The 23354-nt window shown below is 39.1% G+C and overlaps 2 protein-coding genes across 2 annotated transcripts in view; both read left to right on the plus strand.

Moving 5' to 3' along the window:
• LOC122654085 (ankyrin-2-like) overlaps nt 1-9606 on the plus strand; it is a 64484-nt gene extending 54878 nt beyond the window's left edge. The window contains exons 14-26 of the mRNA XM_043848060.1: nt 42-1265; nt 1487-1715; nt 1802-2019; nt 2104-2520; nt 2630-2869; nt 2977-3246; nt 4722-5249; nt 5330-5446; nt 5591-5890; nt 5989-6267; nt 6358-6603; nt 7533-8066; nt 8155-9606. Of these exons, the coding sequence (XP_043703995.1) occupies nt 42-1265; nt 1487-1715; nt 1802-2019; nt 2104-2520; nt 2630-2869; nt 2977-3246; nt 4722-5249; nt 5330-5446; nt 5591-5890; nt 5989-6267; nt 6358-6603; nt 7533-8066; nt 8155-9291 (5739 nt within the window). The 3' untranslated portion in view covers nt 9292-9606. The remainder of the gene's footprint in view (nt 1-41; nt 1266-1486; nt 1716-1801; nt 2020-2103; nt 2521-2629; nt 2870-2976; nt 3247-4721; nt 5250-5329; nt 5447-5590; nt 5891-5988; nt 6268-6357; nt 6604-7532; nt 8067-8154) is intronic.
• Nucleotides 9607-10771: 1165 nt separating this feature from the next.
• Nucleotides 10772-23354, plus strand: part of LOC122656831 — a 31063-nt gene continuing 18480 nt past the window's right edge. The window contains exon 1 of the mRNA XM_043851493.1: nt 10772-11917. Coding sequence (XP_043707428.1) covers nt 10860-11894 — 1035 coding nt within the window. The 5' untranslated portion in view covers nt 10772-10859 and the 3' untranslated portion in view covers nt 11895-11917. The remainder of the gene's footprint in view (nt 11918-23354) is intronic.

The raw sequence follows: 23354 nt of genomic DNA on the forward strand, positions 1-23354 counted from the left end.
CTTTATACAATCAACAATTTGAAATATTACATTTTAAGCAGGTGCAAGATTTTGCTCTTTTATCCATTGAGAAGTGCACCAAAGAAATAGATAATGAAGTGAAGAAAGAAAAATTGGATTTAAAGACTGCGGAATTCCCAAATAAGAGACCTGAACCTTCTCCCATTACAGAAGCATCAGATGGAGATATAGCACAGAGGCAAACTAGTGAGGACTATGTGGACATCTCCAAGCATGTACCTGAGGTATCTGAAGGAATCTCTAAGGAAGCAGAGAAAAGTAATGACCAGCTCAGCATCAAATCCATTACAGCGATAACGGAACAGATGACCTCACAGCCACAGAAGAGTGAACTAGAAGGTTCAAAGCTTGTAAGGGAATCTGATATTAGCTCTGAAGAAAAGTTCCAAGGAACAGTTGAAACTAGCTCAATGGATGAAGAGGCCAAAAAGGTGAAGCTTGATCAAAACTCTGATTCATTGATCCAACCTCCCTCTGAAGGTGAGAACACGCTCAAGGAGAGTCAAAAATTGGAAAATATACATGCATCTGAAGTAGAAGAAGAAATGAAGAGATCTTTAGATGAAGTAGCTGGATCTGAATATCAAGCTGTCAAAGCAATCACTGAAGCTGGGAGCACAGCTAATCGACCTCCACTGGTTGAAGAATTAGAAAAAAACCTTCAGGAACCCCCTGTATCTGATTCTGAACAGGAGCGTGGAAGCACAACCACAAACAAGAAAATAAGAGATGAGATGCCAGAGGAAGATGATGGGGAGAAGAATTCAATTGGTCATTTTACCCCAGAGGAAACAGAAGACGTGTGCCTCGAGAGAAAAGAACACATGGAGCTTCAACAGGCATCCAAGATGGGGTTCCAAGATATAAAGAAGGGAAGTCCAAATGAACAGGAGGAAAAAGGTGCAAAGCCAGAAGAAGCTCTCAAACCAGATTCTGAAACACCTGTCTCTGCAGCAAAAGATGATTCATTTGTAGAGAGAGAGAAAAATACAGAACTGAATGAGGCCAGTGATTTTGTCAGAACTGCGACTTCAAAGGAGGAAGAAAATGAAAATTTAGTTTCACACAAAGAAGAATCAGAAAGCAGAAAGCTTGACATTCCCTTCAATGAGGTGAGTGGAGAACATAATACAGATGGTCAAAAAGTTAAAACTGAAAGGGACCTCCTGGAGAAATATGACCGTGTTAAAACACCTGAAGAAACCCTAGAGGAAGAGGCAAATGCATTTGACGCCAAATTAGAGGTCACAACAAAATATCTCTCATTTTTTTCTCCCCTCCCACCCACCCCCCCTATTTTCTCATGGTTTCCCAAATCAAATCTCCTCCAATTTCCTTTTTCAAGACTTCAGCTCAAATTTGTCATTCATTCATAACTAATTGATAAAATCCTTGCAATATTCATTGTACTTTTTCCTCTTTTATACACCTAACCGATAAATTGAACTTTTGGCTTTTTATACAGGCAGAAATTTCTCATTTTATATCAGAGGAGCAGGAAATAGATTCACCATCTTCCATTGACAAAATAACCACTAGCAAGATGAAGGATGCAGCAGATGAGGATCTTGATGCTTCACCAGCAGACGAAGTACTAGAGGAAGAAGCAGTCAATCAGCCCCAGGAGGTCACTCAGCTTGTGCCAGATGAACCGATACATGTAATCAACGACACAAATGAAGAGCACAGAGAAGGTGAGCTGAAGATAAAAATATAGTGAAAGAACCCATTGGAGTTAAAAATCCTAATAACATCTCCACAAATTTGGTATCTAATCCAGGTGGCATTATGGAAGACTTGTATCCAACAGATCAGGTGGTTCCAACCAATGACTCCAATGCTCCATCTCTCATCAAAGCTTCACAAGAACAAGCAGCAGAGAAAAGAAGCCAGATGACTGAAGATGATGAAAGGCACACTCTGGATTTTGCTAAGCAAGCAATAGATGAAGTAAACCTACCAAACGGAGCAATGGATGGAGATCCAGCTAAGGATGAGGTGAATCTCAAAACCATCAACACTAGAATTTTTTAAGCCAAAGAATAACCATGGAAGAACACTAACATATCATCTGATTTGCAGGCCGCTGTAAAAGATATTTCAAACAAGGAACATGAGAAGATGGACGATTACAGGTGTGTTCAGGAAACAAATGCAAATGAGGGGGGAGAAGCCCCAATGCCAGAACAGGAAAACATAATGGTTTTCTCATCTGTCGAACAAGCAACTGCAGAGAGAAATTTCAGGGATAACCCTAACGAGCATGATACCACAAGTAACGTGGTGATGGAAAACCAGAACAACTACCCACCATGTTTTGGTGAAGAAACAGTAAAAAGCGTTCATCAAGAAGACGACATGGGGGGGAAGAAGGATGACGAGATAGCAACTAAATTGGAAGTTGAAGATAAAAGCCAAGCATTAAGGGCTATAGAAGAGCAGGAAGATCAAATAAATGCAGCAAATGGGACCCCAAATTGTGAAATTTTAAATGAAAATGTAAGTTGGATACGAGAACTGAAATGCTTTATCTTTTTTAACTTTATTTTCCTTAAGTTTTACATTCTCTACTCTCTAGTCTGCTATTTGAAACTTTACCGCCCCACAGGTGTCAGAGGGGCTAGAAAAAGCTGGTGCTAGTGCGATCATAGGAAAACAGATTATGGAAGAAACCCGAATGGTCAAGGACCCATCCCTAGTTTCTACGGGAGAAGAAACATACAAAGAAAGTCAACACGAAGTTGAAAAGGAGGGAAACATGGTCAATGACACAAAAATAAAACGGGACCTTGAAGATCAGAGTCAGGGACTGGAAGATGAAGAAGATCTAAAAGACAAAGCAAATGAGGTAAGTATGATCACAAAATGTGAAACTTTTACATGAAGAGATCAGGTGAAGAATAAGAATTAACACTTAAATTTATTTCTTTACCTTATTTACATATTTGTGGTTAGGTTCAAACAATACCTGTTATACAGGTGTCTAGTGGATTTGAAGATGCTGGATCAAGTAAGAGAATAGAAAGGCAGATCACAGAAGAGGAACCTCTGAAGGATCTATACCTAGCTCCTATTAAAAAAGATACTATAAGAGCGGACATTGAAGAAGGAAAAAAGAATGGTGAAGAGGTTGAGAAGGAAGTAACTAAATTGGACCCCAGAGATCAGAACCATGAAACAAGCTGCAAAGATGATGCTACAGAAAACAACATGATAAATGAAGAGGTCAGGTTACAACACAGAAATTTGATTCACTCTGTCACGCTCTCTCACCCCCTTATAACCCTCTCTCTTCCCCAATCCCCATCTATCACTCCGCAGATGTGTTCACTAAGAACACAGATATGATCCAGAAAAGGCTAACCCAAACATCCCAAATTGTGAAGAATAAAACTTGAACCTGATTCAGTTTGGATGAAGGATGCAACAACAGGACAAAAATATCAGGAACAGGAGAATTGATCGTTGTAATGTGGACCACAGGCAATATAAAGTGTTCATAACAACTTTTTCTTCAATTCTCCTAATGGATTACCCTACGTGAACATTAAAATCAACACCATACTCCCTTTTCCTATATCTAGGCCAGGAAACAGTATGATGATCTCAACCGTTAAGGAGGCTCATGCCTTCATAGTTCGTAATAACCCATCATACCAGCTCCATCCACTCTGTATGAAATCTTTGCTGGGCATTTCAGCATGAACAGATCATAGTTGTCAAGGCGTCGCCTAGGCTCCTTGGTCGGCTAATTGGCGTCGTCTTTATTTTGGACCCTCTCCAGCGCCTTGGGCCGCCTAGCCGCGGTGACAACTATGGAACAGATACCTGGCTCAGTGAGGGTTGAATTATTTTTTTTCCCCCATTTTGCTTCAACTGTACAGATGAAAAGGACATGATAACCTTCACCACTGGTGCTTTTCTGCCTCCACCAAAATTACCTTCAAAAATTCAATCGAAATGGTTGAAATTTTGCAAAATATTTTTTTTCTCTGGACCTTCGAATAAAATCACATGCGAAATACAAAGAACATGATATTTCATCGAAATGATTGAAATGTCTAAATTTTGGTCGAAATGATCAAAATGTTACATTTCTTAATGGAAAAGACTAAATTTCTAGTTGAAATGGTCGAAAATTGCTAGAAACGCTTCAAATCTGTTCAAAACTTATAAATCTTTGAAGATTCAAACCTCTCTCAAACTTATGTAAGCTCCCATGACAATATTGCAAAGAAACATTGGTTGAAACTTCAAGAAAGAGGTAAGTCCCTAAAATTTATCATCTTGGTTCAATTTTTTAGCTAGATTTGAGCAATGTTTGAATGCTTACGTGAGATTCACATCATACTATTAAAATTTGTTGGAGTTCTGCAAGATTGAAACAACTTTGCTTCAATCATATAGCCCCAACTTACTTGAAACCCATTTTCCCCAAATCTGACCATTTCTTTTTTGAATGTGCATTTATGCTTAAATAAGAAATCCCTAAAGTTTCATTGCAAAATTCTTCATACTTCCCCTTATTTCCCTTCATTTCCCAAAATTTTACCAAATTTCAACCATTTTAACAAAATATTTTGACTTCAACAAGTATCGAAAATACCTATCCTATCAAACCTCAAACCTTCTTCAATTTTCTTTTTCTAGGTTGCCTCCATATAAGCATTTTTGCTCACTAATTGAACTGATACATACAGGTCAAAAGTTCTGATGTTGTTTCGGTGGAGCAGCAGTTAGCAACAACACCTTCCACCAATGAGGCAGAAGCTATGACCATCAAGGATGAGGCAGAAAAGGATCTTGATACTTCACCTACAACAAATTCACCAGCAGAAGAAGCAGTCAATGAGCCCAAGGAGGTCAGGCAGCTTGTGCCTAAAGAACCAATCCATGGAATCCATGAAACAAATGAAGATAATAAAGGTGCTGCTGAAGATAAAAATGTAGTGGAAGAACTCAACAAAGCTGAGAACCCTAATGATACTTCTTCAAACTTGGTATCAAATCCAGGAGACATTGAGGAAGACTTGCATCCAAAATATCAGGAGGTTCCAACTAGTTACGCTGCCTCATCTCCCACTGAGGCTTCACATGAACATGTACTAGAGAAAGAAGGCCACATGACAGAGGATGAAGAAAGGCACAGTTTGGTGATTGTCAAGCAAGCAAACCATGAAGTGAACCTACAAACAGAAGAAACAGAGGGAGAACCCATCAAGGATGAGGTGAATCCTAAACAATAGAAACTGAAATCTCTGAAAGCAACAGTACCTACAGAAACACTGACACATAATCTACTTTGCAGGTTCAAGCAGAAGACATTTTATACAAGGAAGGAGAGAAGATGAATGATTACAACAATGTTCAAGAAACAACATCTGGAAATGAGGGAGGAGAAACCCCAGTTCAAGAACAGGAAGACATGGTCCTTTTCTCTTTTGTTGAAACCCCAGTTCAAGAACAGGAAGACATGGTCCTTTTCTCATTCGTTGAAACCCCAGTTCAAGAACAGGAAGACATGGTCCTTTTCTCATTTGTTGAATCCCCAGTTCAAGAACAGGAAGACATGGTCCTTTTCTCATTTGTTGAACAGGAAACTAGAGAGCAGAGTATCAAAGCTAGCCCTATGGATCATGATACCACATCTAATTTGATGATTGAAGAGCAGAGCCTGCTCAAGGAATATGTTGGTGAAGAAACAGTTAATAAGGCTCATCAGGATGAAATAGAGGCAAAGAAGGTTGATGAGATAGCAACTGAATTGGAGGCCAAAGATAAGTGCCAAGTTTCAGTGGCTATAGAAGATCAGATGGAAAAAATTACCGAAATAAATGACAACCCAAAATACGAAATCTTAAATGAAGAGGTCTGTTGAATATAAGAACTGAAACATTAATTAGCTATTTTCCTCTAGTAATCTTGTATTTTCTCTTGTTTGTTATATGGAACTTTACCGTTCTCCAGGTGCGTGAGGGGCTTGAGAAAGCTGTTACAACTGAGAACATGGAAAAACAAAAGATGGAGGAAAACAGAACAGCCAAGGACCCTTGCCTCATTTCATTAGAAGGAGAAACATACGAGGAGAACCATCATGAAGACGAAAAGGAGGGGGAAATGGTCAATGGTGTAGAAATTAAACAGCATCTTGAAGATCAGAGTCAGGAAGAGTTGGCTGAAGAAGATCTAGGAGACAAAGCAAATGAAACAAATAAAACCACAAACTTTCAAATGTCACATGATGAGGTTTGATGGAGCATAAGAGCTGATATTTTATTCATTTCCTTCCTTGTATTCATTTCAGTCTCTAAGCATGAATCATTATCTGTTATACAGGTGTCTCTAGCAACTGAGAAAGGTGGATCAAGTGAGAAAATCGATAAACAGATCACAGAGGATGAAGCTATAAAGGAATCCTTCCTGGCTGCTATTGGAGAAGAAACAACCAAAAAGGCCCATCCAGAAGAAAACAAGGATGAACCAGAGGTTGAGAAGGAAGCAACAAATTTGGACCCCAAAGATCAGAATCACGAAAGAAGCAGCAAAAATGGTGCCAGAGAAAAACACATTCTAAATGAAGAGGTCAGGTCACAAGAAACAAATTTGACTCTTGCCTACTCTCTCCCTTTCTCACCTCCTTCTCACCCTCTTATCAATCCCACTTTTGGAACCACAGTTTCTAAAACCGGACAGAACCAGAACTGACTCCTTTTTTGGTCTGGTCTGAATATGCAATCACCTTGTCTGAAGACCGGAATTGAACTGGGCAGTTTTTAAAAAATTCCCAGTTTTTGAAGAATTTCCTGGTCCGGGTCACCTCTTTGATTAGTTTAAAAATGAATGTCATGTTGTATGTGCAAGGATTTAAATATGTCACCTGGCTTATAATTAGCAAACGCCAACCATTGTACCAAGGAACAATGTTTTTTTTTTCTTTTGAGTTTTTCCCATTTTTCCCCCTTTTTTTTTAACTTTTACCATCAATCCATGGTCTGACCAGTCAAAACAAGTCAAACCCAAACAAAATCAGAACTGGCTCCTCTTCAATTTGTTGCCCGTTTAGTTTTAAAAACTATGGTTGGACCATGAGAAATACAACCACCCACGCAACTTTTTGTCCAATGTTCCTAGTGGAGTATCCTATGTGTGTTTTAAAAACATTGAAATCAACACCGTTCGCTTTTCTTATATCTGGCCCAAGGCACAGTATGCTAATCTGACCATGCAGCGCGCTCATAGTTCGTAAGAGCCCTTCATCCCAGCTCCATAATCTCTTATAAAGTCCTCAATTTCCATTTTCAGCATGAACACTGGTTTTGTGGTTGGATTATTTTTCTTTGTTTGTTCTGCTTCACCCCAATTGACCAAAAAAATAATAATGCATGATGACCTTCATGGTGGTGCTTAGTCACCCCCGATGAAATCTTCTTCAGTTTTGTTAATTGTGCTATATATTTTACTGAAGATTTGTTAATTGTGCCATATATTTAATTGAAATGAATAATATACAGGTTAAGAGTTTTCATTTTGTACCAATGGACCATGACTTAGAGACAACAGCTTCAACTGTTAAAAGGATGGACATTGTGACCATGAAGGAGGATACTGATGTTTCATCTACTACAAACCCATCAGCCGAAGAAGCACCAGATGGAGAAGCAGTCAATGAAGCCCAGGAAGTCCCTCACCATGAGCCTGAACTGATTCATGAAAGTATCATAACAAAAGAAGAGAACATAGAAAGCGCTACAGAAGCTAAAATTGTTGCAGAGGAATTCATTGCAGTTGGGAAGCTTAAGACAACCTCTTCAGACTTGGTATCTAACCCAAGTAACATTGGAGAAAATTTACATCCAAAAGATCAAGAGGTGCCAATCAATAAGTCCAATGCTTCATCTCTCACTGAGGTTTTGCAAGAAAAAACACCAGAGAAAGAAGGCCATATGACAAAAGAAGAACGGAACAGTTTGGTGTTGATCAAGCACAAAACAGGTGAAACAAGCCTAGCAACAGGAGAGATGGAAGGGTATCCCGTTAACAATGAGGTGAACCTTTGAACTACCAAATTGAATTTTCTAAAAGCACAGAATGCCCACAGGGGGGGTGGGACTGACACTTCATTGAATTTTGCAGGTTCCGGCGCAAGAAATTTTGAAGAAGAAAGCTGAGAAGATGAATGACACTGATAAAAATATAACACATGGGGCAGGAGAAACTCCCATTCCAGAACAGCAACAAAGGGCGATTTTCTTATCCATTGAACAGGCCATTGCAGATAGTAGCTTCAGAGACAGCCCTGAAGTGCCTGATACTACTGGTAACTTGGTGTTTGACAAGCAGAGCCAAGTAAAGACGAGTTTGATGCATGAAGTACAAATCCATGAAAATGAAAAAACAGAAGGCACAAACTTAGAGAATTCTGACAGCTTAAATGAGAAGCTTTCCCTTTTATCTGATGCTCCAAACAAAGAGTTATCCCAGAAAGCAGACAGTGTGATGCTCCCAGAAGTCACTGAAATCTCTCAAAACACTGAGAAGCTTGAAAAGGCACCGCATGCAACAACTGAGGAGAGTACACAGAAAAAGATATCAACTGGACAGACAGATATTCCATCAGTGCTACAACATTCAATCAGGAAATCAATATGGGAAGATGAAGATCAGAGACATGGAGAAGCACTAGGAACTGAATCAAAAGAGAAAGCAGTAGATTATGGGGAAGATAGTTTAATGAATGATATGGCTCAAGAATTGTTGGACATAGATGAGGTTTCATTAAGGGATCTTCCAATATCCACAAAGGAAACCTCGCATGTGGTTTCCAGCGACACCGATAGCATAACGAGTGATGTGGCTGAAGAACTGTTGGACGTAGATGAGGTTTCATTAAGAGATCTTCTAATATCCACAAAGGAAACCTCGCATATGGTTGCTGGCAACACAGACCCAACACCACCTGCCAACAATGAAGAGCTGCAAAATAAAGAGCAGCAAACCATTCAAGGGTTAAAGGAAAAAATAATGGAAGAAGAGATACATGAGGGGCATGAAGAAGAAGAAAATGATCACAAAAAGATGCACTCAGGCTTCGATCTGCCGGTCATGCTGGAAGCCCCAAGACATGCAGATGTTAAGCCAGCCCACAAGAAATCTCACAATATACTATCCGGTGTAGGTTCCAAGGTCATGCATTCAATTGCAAAACTAAAGAAGGCAATCGCTTGTAACGTACCCCCTGCCGAAGCCACCATTACCGAAATAAGAGAGTGAGCAGCTAGGTGACAGTTCAAGAAGAGTTGGGACAGGCTTTCCGATTGGAGAGAGTTTATGTGGTTTGACTTGTATACTGTATTGTGATGTTAAGATATCAGTACACAAGCTTTGAGTGTGGCTGGTATAATTTGTATATTGCCTTGCGTTGTTAAAATATCAGTAAAGAAGCTTGAGTGTGGCGTGAAGTTGTGCAGTTTGAGTAACATAGATTTTTCTTTTTTGTACAAAGTCATGTAAATGTGAAGAGTTCTTATTTCATTGTCAATAAGAACATATCCTATTTTAGTATGTAAATTCGTTAAGTGTTTGCATTACCCAAGATCAAATGCTTGATTCAGTTCTAAGGATATACCTAGCCGATAGAACTGATTCTCAGACTCAGTCTTTGAGACAATTGATCAAGAACACCAAAACCGTCCTTCGGTAAATTCACAAAATTTTGAGAGAGAGAGAGATTTTACATCACATGAAACAGTAATCAAGATTCTGAACAGAATAGAGAAACATAAATAAGAAAAGTGAGTTATATAAAACATTCTAAAGGAGGAAAATTATAAAGTATATAAAATGACACAATCCTATCTTCTTTCTCTATAATTTCTCTACAACAGCACAAAGGCAAAGAAGGTAGGGAGAGGAAAGAAACCTCTTCTTCTTTGTTTTCCTCTTATTTAATTCGTTCCTTTCTTCCTCTCTGCGTGTTCTTCGGTGTTCCAGTTGCTTCAACCTTTGAGGATCAGATAGTTTGACAACTTTGACAAGAAGAGTCTCATTGTTGGCTCGATTATTGAATTTCCATCAGTGTCTTTGCACAGAACATAACAAAAGGGAATTCAACCAAGAAGACCAAGGACTTCCGACTTTCCGGCAGGAAATCTGAACTGCAAGATTTCGGATATATCGCTTGGCGGTTGTAGATTTCGTGTCGTTGTCCATCTCAATCCGGCGAGCGAAATGAGATATGTTTAACTCGTTTCGTTGGATATCTCTCTCTCTCTCCCGCAGAGGATGAAAAAGACTCAATAGCCAGAGAAGAAGATCACTGGAGAGTGAGGCTTCTTTGGAAATGGTCAGATCTGCATCTTTTAATCAGAAAGGGCAGCTTATTTCGAACCTTTCAATCAGAATCATACAATCAATCTCGGTTGTTGGATGAGCATATGTTCTTACGGAGTAGCATTATAATTTCAGCCGTGCTCCTTTTTTTCGTCTGTGTGGTCGCAGTCTACAGAGCGGATTATTCTTGGCTTTCTTTCCATCACATGGTTTTAAAAATCGGGAATCGGATCATGGAATGGGCCGATTCGTATCGGTATCGGCAGTTTCTGATCCCGATTTTGACTGATCCAACACGGTCGATTCATACTCGAAACCAAATTTCATGTTTTTGGATCTGTGGTTTCGATTCTAGGGTTCTCGAAGGCCGATTCCGTCTCCGATTCCACTTTTTAAAACCTATCCATCCTTTAAACCTTTTGGAGGCTTGAAGCTGGAACTCAACTGCGACGTATAGTTGCGAGCTCGCTGCCTTGTTGGAAGAGAAAGTAGATTCTAGTCGCTCGCCAATGAAATCAGTTTCTCATGGTTTCAGCTTCAATTCCCACCAAATACAACCGTTGGGCTCACATGGAGGATTTCAAAATCCCCGCCTTTCTCTCCCCCTCAACCCTCCAAGCCTCCGAGTGTCTCGCAAAAACAGAACCCCTCCAAATCCAAGGAGATTGAGTTTGTGGGTATCTACTGCGAGAGCGCAACAGAAACATCATCTCTCCAACACTCAGAACAATGCGACACAAGACGAAGGCATCCCCGTCGATCTCTGCAAGGTTCTGGTGAAGTTCAAATCCAGATACAACTACATCAGAGTGCTTGAAGTTTCTAGGAAGGTCGACCATCCATTTGCAGGGTCCAGGCTCCTCTTACTCGACAGTCCAGGAAATATACACAGCGTATCCTTCCTCTACAAGTGTTTCACAAACACTTACTTCGACGTCTTCGCTACATTCCCACCAATTCTGCCTTCGGGGCCTTTGGGGATACTAGGTTTTGGTGCAGGCTCTGCCGCCCGTTTGATCTTGGAGCTGTACCAGCAAGTGGAGATTCACGGCTGGGAGCTTGACCCTTCTGTAATTTCAGTGGCCAGAGAGTATTTCGGGCTCTCCAAGCTCGAGAAACAGAACCCAGATAAGCTCTTCATCTATGTCGGAGATGCATTAAAAGCCAGTCACAGAGATGGGTTCTCTGGCATTTTGGTCGATTTGTTCAGTAAGGGTTGTCTGGTGCCAGAGCTTCAGGAACCGAGTACATGGGAGAAACTGAAGAGTAGTTTGAGGAAAGGGGGAAGGATTATGGTGAACGTTGGTGGGAGTTGTGTGGAGGCCGAGGATCAACTCAGGGATGGGAAATTGGTTATGGAAGAGTCTCTAAAAGCAATGCACCAAGTCTTCCCAGGCCAACTGTTTGTTTTGAACCTTGGAAATCGGAAGGAAGACAGCTCCATTGCTCTAACTGGTGAATTACCCGATCTCAATGCGTGGAAGCAAAAGCTACCGAAATCTCTTAAGTTTTATGTGGATATGTGGACTCCTTTTCATGGATAATTTGACTGTTTAGCTTCTTTTAAACATGGCATGGAAATTGCAATTACTTGAATTGACTTGATGGAAACTCTGGTTATTGGCTTCTTTGAAAGAAAGAATTTCCTTCTAGCCTTCATGGAGATGAAGCTACCTTTATCTTGTGATATATGTGGTGGTGAAGAATCTTTAATAAAATGTATATTAGCCAAGTGGAGTGCTAGAGCAGGGAGATTATGGATTGGTTTGTAAGAGTAATAGGCAACACAATTATAAATGTCTCTTCTATGCAAGATGCCTGCAACTTAGACATCAAACTCAATCCTGCTATAACAAATAGAAGGGGATGTTGGATTGCATGAAGTTCCCCTTGATACCCAACCATCAAAGTAAATTTTGCTGCATTTTGGTGATTGACAAACAGATCTTAAGAAACTCATTGCTCGTAGGGCAGGCTCGCAGGCTCCATTTGGCCCAGCTACCATCCAACTACTAGAATGCCAGGCGAATCATTATCCCCTCCCATTCGCTGTCCCCTCCAATTCCTCCAATTCCTCACATGAGGGTGGAAATGACCACCCTACCCCCTGCCCGAAAACACTGCCTAAGGTGGGGTCCACTCCTCCTATTAAAAGAATTTGAGGAATTGGAGGTGCTCACGAATTGGAAGTGATAATTATTCAATGCCCGGGTACCTAAGGCTATTCTCGCAGCCAAACACAAAGTGTTGCCTATTGACAGTGTCACAGCTGAGGCAATTTTCTCTGGAAAGGTAGAGGATTCACACTTCAGGTTTACTCCATGCCTCTCACTCTTGTAGGATGCATAAGAAGCGGAGGCTGCTTAAAACTTCTCAGCGCCGAGTTGCTGCTACATTTTACCCAATAAAGTTAAATTGTTTTTTATTTCTTTACGATCTGGGCCTAGATGAAATGGTTCAAGCCCAGTAGCATCAGTTTTTGTATTGAGCCTTAAAAATAGGTTCGTTCTCAATTGGTCTAGAACTGTTAACTCAAACCAATATTAAATCAATAGTCATCGAATACTTGAAACCACTAACTCGAATTGGCAAAACAAATGAAACCGATAAAAAAGTTTAATCATAATCGTTTCAAAACCATTTAATCAGAATTATTTATTAATTGGTTTCGATTGAGATATTAGAACCGTTTAATGAACGATTCGACTCAGATTTCTAACTCTTCATACTTTGAACCGAACTGAAACCAAACCAATTAACCTGAACCAAATCGATTAACACCCTTAAAAACATATTCAGCAAGGCTTGCTAAAACTAAACCTGTGCTACACTTTCTCTAGCTTAGAAGAGCCCAACCCAACAATACCAATTGATTTTTTTGGAGAAGCTATTTGGGAGCCTTAAAAGCAACATTTGATTAACAAGATAATTAATCTCATATGCTTTGGGGCCAGGATCAGGATCGTCTCCAGGGAGCCCAACGGCCAGGGGGCATCCAGGGATCGAGCTGTGCCGCACACATCTCAACGCATGCCTAGGGATGTGTGCGGTACAGCCCAACGGTTGGCAGCATCCTGGGCATGCTGGGCTCCCTGGACACGAGCTAAATTCTTGGGGCCATTGGTAGAGATCATTTGGGCAAACCTGCCTTTGTTCTTGCAGGCAGTTTGAAGGAGATCAATGTTGTTAGTGTTGAGCTACATGCGATTAAGTGTGGTTACTGAGGGCTAGATTACTGGATCTACCTCAAATTCAAGTTCATTCAGATTCTCAGGTGGCAATTCAAATGATTGTGGGGTGCTACTAGATCCCATGGGATGTTTTGTGGTTGGTTGAGGAGATCCGTGACCTGCGTGACTCTTTCCGTAGTTGCACCTTCTTTCATCAGGTAAGGGAGATCAACAACTGTAAATTTTATTTTTGTTTAGAGGGCCTTCCATAGTTCCATTGGCACTTTCTGAATTAATTTAGAATGATGCCAATGTAAAGAAATATTTTAGATTGTAATTTCTCTATTAAATTCCTATTAATATAAATTCCCTTTTAACCACAACCCCCCCCCCCCCCCCTTAAAAAAAATTCTCATATGCTTTGTCGCTACTTATTCAATTAAGGGATTTTGGAGTGAACTGTTAATTATTTTTCAAAGCCCACTTGCATTTGATTAGACATATTGTTGGATTAATGTTTTAGGTGTCTTTATTTTCAAGTAGGGTCACAGTTTAGTTTCAAATAAATAAAAGGGTCAGAATATTGACAAAGCCCAAACGTATTAGGTGGGTAGTGGACAACCAATTATATGATTGAAGCCTACCTACTTATGATTTTAATACTCTATTAGTAATAATAAATCTAGCAAAGAGTGCCTTACACTTCAGATTAGAGGAGTTTTTAGGGGCACGTGTCTTAATTGAAGGGAGTGTGTTGTGTAATGCATGGCCAGGATCTTGCTTATAGTGTGGGTCCAACTGTAACAGTAGGATACTAGCCGTAGATTTGGTGATAATCATCTAAATTGAGTGTTTTTTTTTTTCCGGGTAAAGATTTAAATTGAGTGTTCTTAACATGTTCCTTCAGATAAGTCAGATTATTAAGACAAAGTCTAATTGTATTAATATTATTTTGTGACAACATACAGAAGTGAAAGCCCAAATCCTTAAACAAAACAACAATGACTGACAATTCTCTGTAGTATCTTATGTCACCAAATGTCTTCGTATTTATTTTTTAGGGTGAGGGATTGAGACATTGTCCCCTTATATTGGTATCATAACCACTTAGAAAGTGAGAGGAAGTGAGAGGAGTATCGAAGAGTCGATTTGTATAAAAAACTCACATCATTAAATGAGAAGAGAGAATGAAGAGTTTGTGAGGGGTGTATACATTTTCCCTCAACTAGAAGGGGAGAGAAGATAGTGAAACTAAGCTACAACTAGCAAGGGGAACGAACGAGGGAAGATCCATCCAGAGGGGAACAACTTGTGCTTGCAATAGCATCCACGTTGCCTTCGCTGGTTTTAAGGATCTAGTATGCATCGCTGCATGGGAGTGTGATCTGAGCAAACTTCTTATTGGTTCGTGCCATAGAACTCAAACCCAGGACCAACCTTTTGCTAGGTGATGTCGCGAGCCACCTGAGCAAGGGACCATTGGTTGGCTTCTCAAACGTCTTTATAGAGTTTGTCTTGTATATATTGTTTCTCTGAAAAGTCACTATTGTAAGTTGATGTGGCTTATTTTGCCACATCATCAAAGGAGTGGAGACGTGATTACATAATCTGTTAGGATAACCACCTTGATAGGAAAAGTTATCCAAAAGGTACTAAAGTGAGATGGGTCCCTAGTTTTGGGTGAATGGGAGTTGCATTTGTAATATGAGAGCGTCAAGCGTTCTCAGGGGTAGAGGGACCGTGATAGGATTTTCCACTCTAGCGTCATGGGAAAACTTTTCCCATAACTATATTACATGTACATTGTGTACGGATCTAAGACTATAGGCCTCTAGGGACTTGGCTTTGTGATTATTTCATTAGTTAATTTAACCTGTAAATGGTATCTAATATAAGGAGCCTAAAATTTATGTTATAACAACTAAGCATAATTTACATGTGAGATTAGCATTAACAACATTAGCATCATTATTCCTTACTTATGTAGGTAGTTATGTACAAGTAGATGCTTAAGTCATTGCCACAACGTCACTCACATGTTAAACGCTTAAACACCACTCTTTAATCTCTATTATCCCTAACATTTGCAAAAGCAATAATAGCACTTCTACAAAAAGGTTTGTTAGAATCAAATTTTAATGAGTTAGTGGAGAATATATCTCAATGATGTAGAACTTAAATCTAGGATGAAATGTTAAATTGTTTTTTATTTCTTTACGATCTGGGCCTAGATGAAATGGTTCAAGCCCAATAGCATCAGTTTTTGTATTAAGACTTAAAAATAGGTTCGTTCTCAATTGGTCTAGAACCCTTTACTCAGACCAATAACTCGATTTGTCAAAACAAATGAAACCGATAAAAAAGTTTAATCATAATCGTTTCAAAACCATTTAATCGGAATCATTTATTAATTGGTTTCGATTGGGGGATGTTGGAAGCGTTTAATGAACGATTAGACTCAGATTTCTACCTTCTCATACTTTGAACCGAATTGAAACCAAACCAATTAACCAGAACCAAAATGATTAACACCCTTAAAACATATTCAACAAGGCTTGCTAAAACTAAACCTATGCTACACTTGGGAGCCTTAAAAGCAACATATGATTAACGGGATAATTAATCTCATATGCTTTGGGGCGATTGGTAGAGATCATTTGGGCAAGCCTCCCTTTGTTCTTGCGGGTGGTTTGAAGGAGATCAATGTTGTTAGTGTTGAGCTGCATGCGATTAAGTGTGGATTATTTAGGACTAGATTTTTAGACCTACCTCAAATTCAGGTTCATTCAGATTCTCAGATGGCAATTCAAATGATTGTGGGGCGCTACCAGATCCCATGGGATGTTTTGTGGTTGATTGAGGAGATTCGTGATCTGCATAACTCTTTCCGTAGTTACATCTTCATTCATCATGTAAGGGAGATCAACAGTTGTGTTGTTGACTTCCTGACTAGATTTACATATACTTCTCAAGAATTTCATTTTTGTTTAGAAGGCCTTCCATAATTTCATTGGCACTTTCCAAATTAATTCGGAATGATGCCAATGTAAAGAAATATTTTAGATTGTAATTTCTCTATTAAACTCCTATTAATATAAGCTCCCTTTTAACCCAAAAAAAAATCTCATATGTTTTGTCTTTACTTCTTCAATTAAGGGATTTTGGAGTGAACTGTTAATTATTTTTCAAAGCCCACTTGCATTTGATTAGACATATTGTTCGATTAATGTTTTAGGTGTCTTTATTTTCAAGTAGGGTCGCAGTTTAGTTTGAAATAGATAGAAGGGTGGGGTCAGAATATTGACAAAGCCCAAGCGTATTAGGTGGCTAGGTGACAACCAATTATATGATTGAAGCCTACCTACTTATGATTTTAATACTCTATTAGTAATAATAAATCTAGCAAAGAGTGCCTTACACTTTCAGATTAGAGGAGTTTTTAGGGGCACGTGTCTTAATTGAAGGAGTGTGTAATGTAATGCACGGCCAGGATCTTGCTTATAGTGTGGGTCCAACTGTAACGTACAGTAGGACACTAGCCGTGGATTTTGGTAATGCTTATTTAAATTGAGTACTGTTCTTAGCATATTCCTTCAGATAAGTCAGATTATTAAGACAAAGTCTAATTGTATTAATATTATTTTGTGACAACATACAGAAGTGAAAGCCAAAATCCTTAAACAAAACAACATTGACCGACAATTTTCTATAGTATCATATGTCTCTAAATGGCTTCGTTTTTAGTTTTAAGGGTGAGGGATTGACACATTGTCCTCTTATATTGGTATCATAGACGCTTTGAAGGTGAGAGGAGTTTCGAAGAGTGTCGATTTGTATAAGAAACTCACATCATTAAATGAGGAGAGAGATTGGAGAGTTTGTGAAGGGTGTATACATTTTCCCTCAACTAGAAGGGGAGAGAAGATAGTGACACTTGGGCTACAACTAGAAAGGGGAACGAACGGGGGAGGATCCATCCAGAAGGGAACAATTTACTCCTCGCATTGAACGTTGTGCTTGCAATAGCATCCACATTGCCTTCGCTGGTTTTAAGGATCTAGTATGCATCGTTGCATGGGAGTGTGACCTGAGCAAACTTCTTATCGGTGCATGCCATAGAACTCAAACCTGGGACCAACCTTTTTGCTAGGTGATGCCGCGAGCCACCTGAGCAAGGGACCATTGATTGGTTTCTCAAACGTCTTTATAGAGTTTGTCTTGTATATATTCTTTCTCTGAAAAGTCAGTATTGTAGGTTGATGTGGTCTATTTTGCCACATCTCACAAGGAGTGAGAAGATGGTTCCATAATCCATTAGGATGACCACCTTGATGGGAGTAGTTATCCAAAAGGTACATGAGTGAGATGAGTCCTTGGTTTTTTGTGAATGGGAGTTACATTTGTAATAGGAGAGTGTCAAGCGTTGTCAGGGGAAGAGAGACGGTGAAGGGTTTTCCACTCTGGCGTTGTGGGAAAATTTTTCTCATAACTATATTACATGTACATTGTGTATGAATCTAAGACTCTAGGCCTCTAGGGACTTGGCTTTATGATAATTTCATTAGTTAATTTAACCTGTAAAAGGTATCTAATATAAGGAACTCAATATTTATGTTATAACAACTAAGCGTGATTTACATGTGGGATTAGCATTAACAACATTAGCATCATTATTCCTTACTTTTGTAGGTAGTTATGTACAAGTAGATGCTTAAGTCATCGCCACAACGTCACTCACGGGTTAAATGCTTAAACACCACTCTTTAATCTCTATTATCCCTAGCATTTGCAAAAGCAATATGTTATAGCACTTCTACAAAAGGTTTGTTAGAATCAAATTTTAATGAGTTAGTGGAGAATATATCTCAATGATCTAAAACTTAAATCTAAGAAGCTTTTTAGATGTGTGAGGGGAAAGCCCAAATTTTAAAACTATAATTTTCTTGGATACCTTGACCTCAAAAGGAGAAGATACAGTAACCAAAGAATTTAGCATATCTACCTGGTTAAGTATTCATTAATAACCAGATAGGGATGCGGCGCAGGTCTAAATTGATAGGCAACCTATGTTCGACTCCTTTTACCTGCTTGGGCCACTCACCTTGGATTTGATTGGTTTTCCACTTAAATCCTTGAATGACCTGGTCTTGTGACTATGGGTTCACATGGACCCAGGGGACTCACATGGACCCAGGGGAATAGTTAGGCCAAAGGCCTAGATACCCTCGTTAGTAACAAAAAAAAGTATTCATTAATAACTAAAGTATTAGGTTTAGGCATCTAAACTTTGTTAGGAGCCTATTAAACAGTACTTAGATTGGATCAGTTCATCCAAAGTTCATTAAATTGAGTATCTCATTTAAAAACTAGTCTTTGAGAGTGAGATCCTATCCTAAACTCTTCTTTATGATTAGGTAGACCCCATAAACTTAGATTAAATCAGATTTTCCAATTGTAAAACCTTTATAGGCTTATAACGATCGAGTTGGGAATCTTGGGAAGGAAAATGTGAAGTTGATTATTAAAAAGAGGTGAGACAATGAGACCTGAAAGATACGCGACTGAGTTGGAGGGTTGGATCCATGGAGGTCCCTCTCAGTCTATCCATTTTTCTTTTGTTTTCTCTTAAAAGGCAAAAGTTTATAGGATGGTCCATTGTGAAAAGCTTACCAGGATAGTCCACCGTTTTTTAACCACGTGGCCAAGTGATTTTCATCAATTGATCACTAAATAAGTTGTATATCTTATGATTTAATCACATATTAAATTTGAATTTCAACTTCAATTAAAGGAAAAGGAAGCGCATAATGCCAGAGTGCATATTCCAATGTGCGCATTCTCACATAATGAGATGTAGAGCTCATAGTGACATACTCTTTCTTGTTTGACCCATGTGAGCCTCAAGTAAATGATACCATTCTTTGCATTGTCACTGATGTGGTGTGAAGATTCCTCTCCATAATGGTGGCATGGGGAACCATCCCTCTTCAATCAAATATCCACTCTTGTATGTTCATGCATCCTTTATTTTTCAATCATCCACGTACCTCTCTTGTAGTCTCTAAACCTTTAAAGTCTTACTTTGGCACTTGACAAATTCTATTTGTATTGAAACGTGACATATAGATAAAGGACCTTGAGATCTATCCATCCGCATAATTTAGGCCTATTCTACCACATGGTAGATATTTGGATTGTTTCTAAGAAGTTTTTGGCCTTTAGAGAAATGATTGTAATATTAATGACCAAAATGTGCACTATCATAATTTTGTATGTAATTAACCATTGAGAGGGACATTCAGAGCAAGTTGCATGTGATACACGTTTGAAATCCTCCGTATTACATATATTTTTTTGGAAGGTAGTTGGACGGTGATCCTTGACTAAATGAGAAACAGGAGCTTTCAAGTTCAAAACCTCCTCGGAGCTACGCTCCACTGCATTAACCTCAATCCAACTACATTAGCAACTGTCCTCCGTATTACATTATTTTGTCTCTTCCATATCATATATTTTTGTTTGTATTTTAGTGAAACTACCCGTTTGAATATTAACATTTTTTACCCATTTTTGAGGGTGGGAGGGGGGTTGTTTGTTTTGTTGTTATTGTTATAATTTAATTAAGTGATTTGTTATTATATATTTTTTTAGGTGATTTGTTTTGTTGTTAGTTGGAAGGGTTATAAGAGAGTTGAATTAGTTGATTAATAATGGTAGGACGGGGCTAAAAAACTAAAAAGAGGGAGCGAATGATAATGTGTTTCATGCTCCACCATAGCTTTTTTTGAGATACTTTGATTCTAATATCCTAAGTCAAATCTATACCGACACTTTTATAAAACCAGAATGAATCAAATCAACAATGTCCAATCATAGGCATCTCCCACTTGGATAGCACTTTTTTTTTTTTGGTAAACCCACTTGGATAGCACGGTGGATCATTTGACCGAAAGTTGTCCACCGACCTAATATTCTCCACCGTCAGATCAGTTCCTTGTTTTGTCTTTTGGTGGACCCATTGATGAAACTGAAAACTACTATTGATATTCTCAAGTCAACTGTTATTGGTTCCTAACTTCCTATACGCAAGCCTCCCCTCGTCATAGGCAAATAGTCTTACTCTTTAAAGAAAGTGACCAAGATGCCCTTGTCAAGATCCTTTCTATGTTACAGTGTCTGAGAGCTGCGGATTAACCGGTCGAATTAATTTCTTAACCCCGGTTCAACTCATCAACCCTAACCCCTTACTCGGTGAAATAAGAAAGTTAATCTCATGACCTCCCAGGCTCCCACGATCCATGCTACCTACTGACAAGGGTACAAGTGGACAACAAACTCCACCAACAGTTGTCTTCCTATGGGGTTTCATAAGCCAAACACTGGGCATCTGCACTCTTACACGTGGACTTTGAAAATATAAAATTAAAATGTGTAATTTTCCAAAGCTTCAGAAACAGGGGTGTCAAAAACTTGGCTAGCCCGAACCCGCCCTGAGCCCAGACAAGGCCAGGCCAGGCCAAGCCTGTGTTTAATATAGGGCCGGGTTGGGTTTAGTGTTTTCCTGGCCCTAGCAAAGTCAGGCCTGGGTTGAGGCCTCGACCCTGTATTATATAATATCTAGAGAGAGCTAGCTTTGGTGCAATGGTCATGTGTTTGAATATGGAAACAATCTCTTTGTGAAAGAATTATACTTATTTTATTACTTATGCTTTGTTAACTGTGTTTGATTGAGCTTTGCTAGTTGCACAACTCAATGGACCAAGATATTCATGGTCAATCAGGGCTGATCAGGGTTGGACGAGCTTAGAAAACCCTTCTAGGGTCAGGCTGGGCTTGGTTTTAGGTTAAGGCTCCTAAGGTTGGGCTGCGATTTAGAGCAAATCCGGGCCAACTCGGCCCATTGGCACCCCTATGCAAAAGATTTTCCCAACTCATTTTGTTTTGAGAGGAAATTAAAGGGCAAATGAGGGAAATTTTTGCATCTAAAAAGGAAACTTTTGTAATCATTACCCCATGTGACCATACCACTAACTCCAAATCATTCCATATTTGGTTATTAAATTTCACTTTACTTTGTATCCATATTTGATTAACCTTTTGGGATTGGTGTGTAGTTTACGTGATTACATTCTCATCCAAAAAAAAAAAAAAAACCCTTTTGTTTGAAAAGTAAAATAAAAATTACATGTAAAATGCATCATTAATGAATATGATAAAAAAAAAAATTTGTTTATACAATCACATTGACTAATGCTTACAAAAATTGTCTTTTAGATTTTAAAAGTTTTCGTTTCCTTCCCTTTAATTTCCCTTGTAACAAAACATAGCCTACATGGAAGTAATATTTCTCCCTTCACAAAGAGTATGTTAATCTCTACGTCTCTCTCATAAGTTATTATTCAACCTAAGCACGTAATTCAACCAAAACAAAAAAACCTTAAAACATCCAAAAGCATAGAGTGAAGGAGAAGTAGGTGTGGGAATGACAAAATTAAATGGGAAAAAGAACTTTCTCCAAGAGTGTGGTCTACGTCAGCGCTCCCATGAGTTTATCTCTCTCCTCCCTAAATTAAAAGACTCCTATGTCCCCTTGTTTTAAGGAGGAGAGAGATAAATACATAGGAATACTTCCCAAATTAAATATACATTAATATTCGTTGGCTTTATTGTGGGTCTTATACACCTTGTATTAGACTTGAGCTTCTTGTGATTCTTATTTTTTGACTTTTAGTCAAGATTTGACCTTAGACTTTTGCCATATACAAAAGCCCTTTATGAACAAAATGGCTTTTCAACCAAGGCAAGCAACATGGGCAGTTGTAACATCGCCCTCATAATTGTTCACATGTCATTTTAGTACAATTCAATCATATGACCCATATTGCATTAGCTTTGTGTAGTTTCCACCATTGAATATTTATAATTTTTAGGGAGAAAGAATGTCATTCGGTAGCACCAGACATGCTCCCTGACACATGAGTGCGTGAAATGATTGTCATATTTTTGGTCATTTTCGGGGTTTCAAGGGGTGTGACGCTCATTTTGCGTACCCATGTGTCAAGGTACAGGGGCGGCATGCGCACGATCGGGTGACGTTCTTTTCCTTATTTTATATTTTGACTATGAAAAAATGTTTTTGAGCGGTTAGGAAAAGGTACATTAACACACTCTCTCTCTCCTCACATGAAATGGCATTGCTTCCCTCGTATGTATGAGACCATTAATCCACCACATCTTATTGGTGCCTACACAATGTTAAAATTTGAGCATAAAATATAGGGAAAAAGTTCTCTATCCGGGAGTGTGGCCTATGCCAGCACTCCCATGAGTCTATCTCTCTCCTCCCCATGTGAAAAGACATCTGCTCCTTTGTTTTGAGGAGGAGAGAGATAGACACATGGGAGTGCTGGCGTAGGCCACACTCCCAGACAGAGAACTACTTCCCTAAAATATATTTTCACAAGTCACTTATTGCCTTCTTGGCTGAACGATCATTCAAACACCTCTTCACATGCTTATTATTTCTAAATTAGACTTATGGGAGAGGGTTTCATACATTGCCGGAGTACAATTTTACATCAATAAAGGGATAGTGAGGAATCATTCAATAGGGAGCATTTATTGATAAAAGAGAGCATGAGGTCCATGGGAGAGATGTGAGAGGGTGTGTGCAAGAATTTACACACCAGTGTATTTCTTTTTTCTTATACACTAGTGCATTTTCTTGAATTCAAAGATTGTACACATTCTCGCACTGCTCTTGATCAGACGGAATTGATCGATTCGGTCAATCCGATCCCGATCCTTGAAACCATGATCAGCATTGAACGATTT

This window comes from Telopea speciosissima, chromosome 3 (genome assembly GCF_018873765.1).
Source record: "Telopea speciosissima isolate NSW1024214 ecotype Mountain lineage chromosome 3, Tspe_v1, whole genome shotgun sequence".
NCBI lineage: Eukaryota > Viridiplantae > Streptophyta > Magnoliopsida > Proteales > Proteaceae > Telopea > Telopea speciosissima.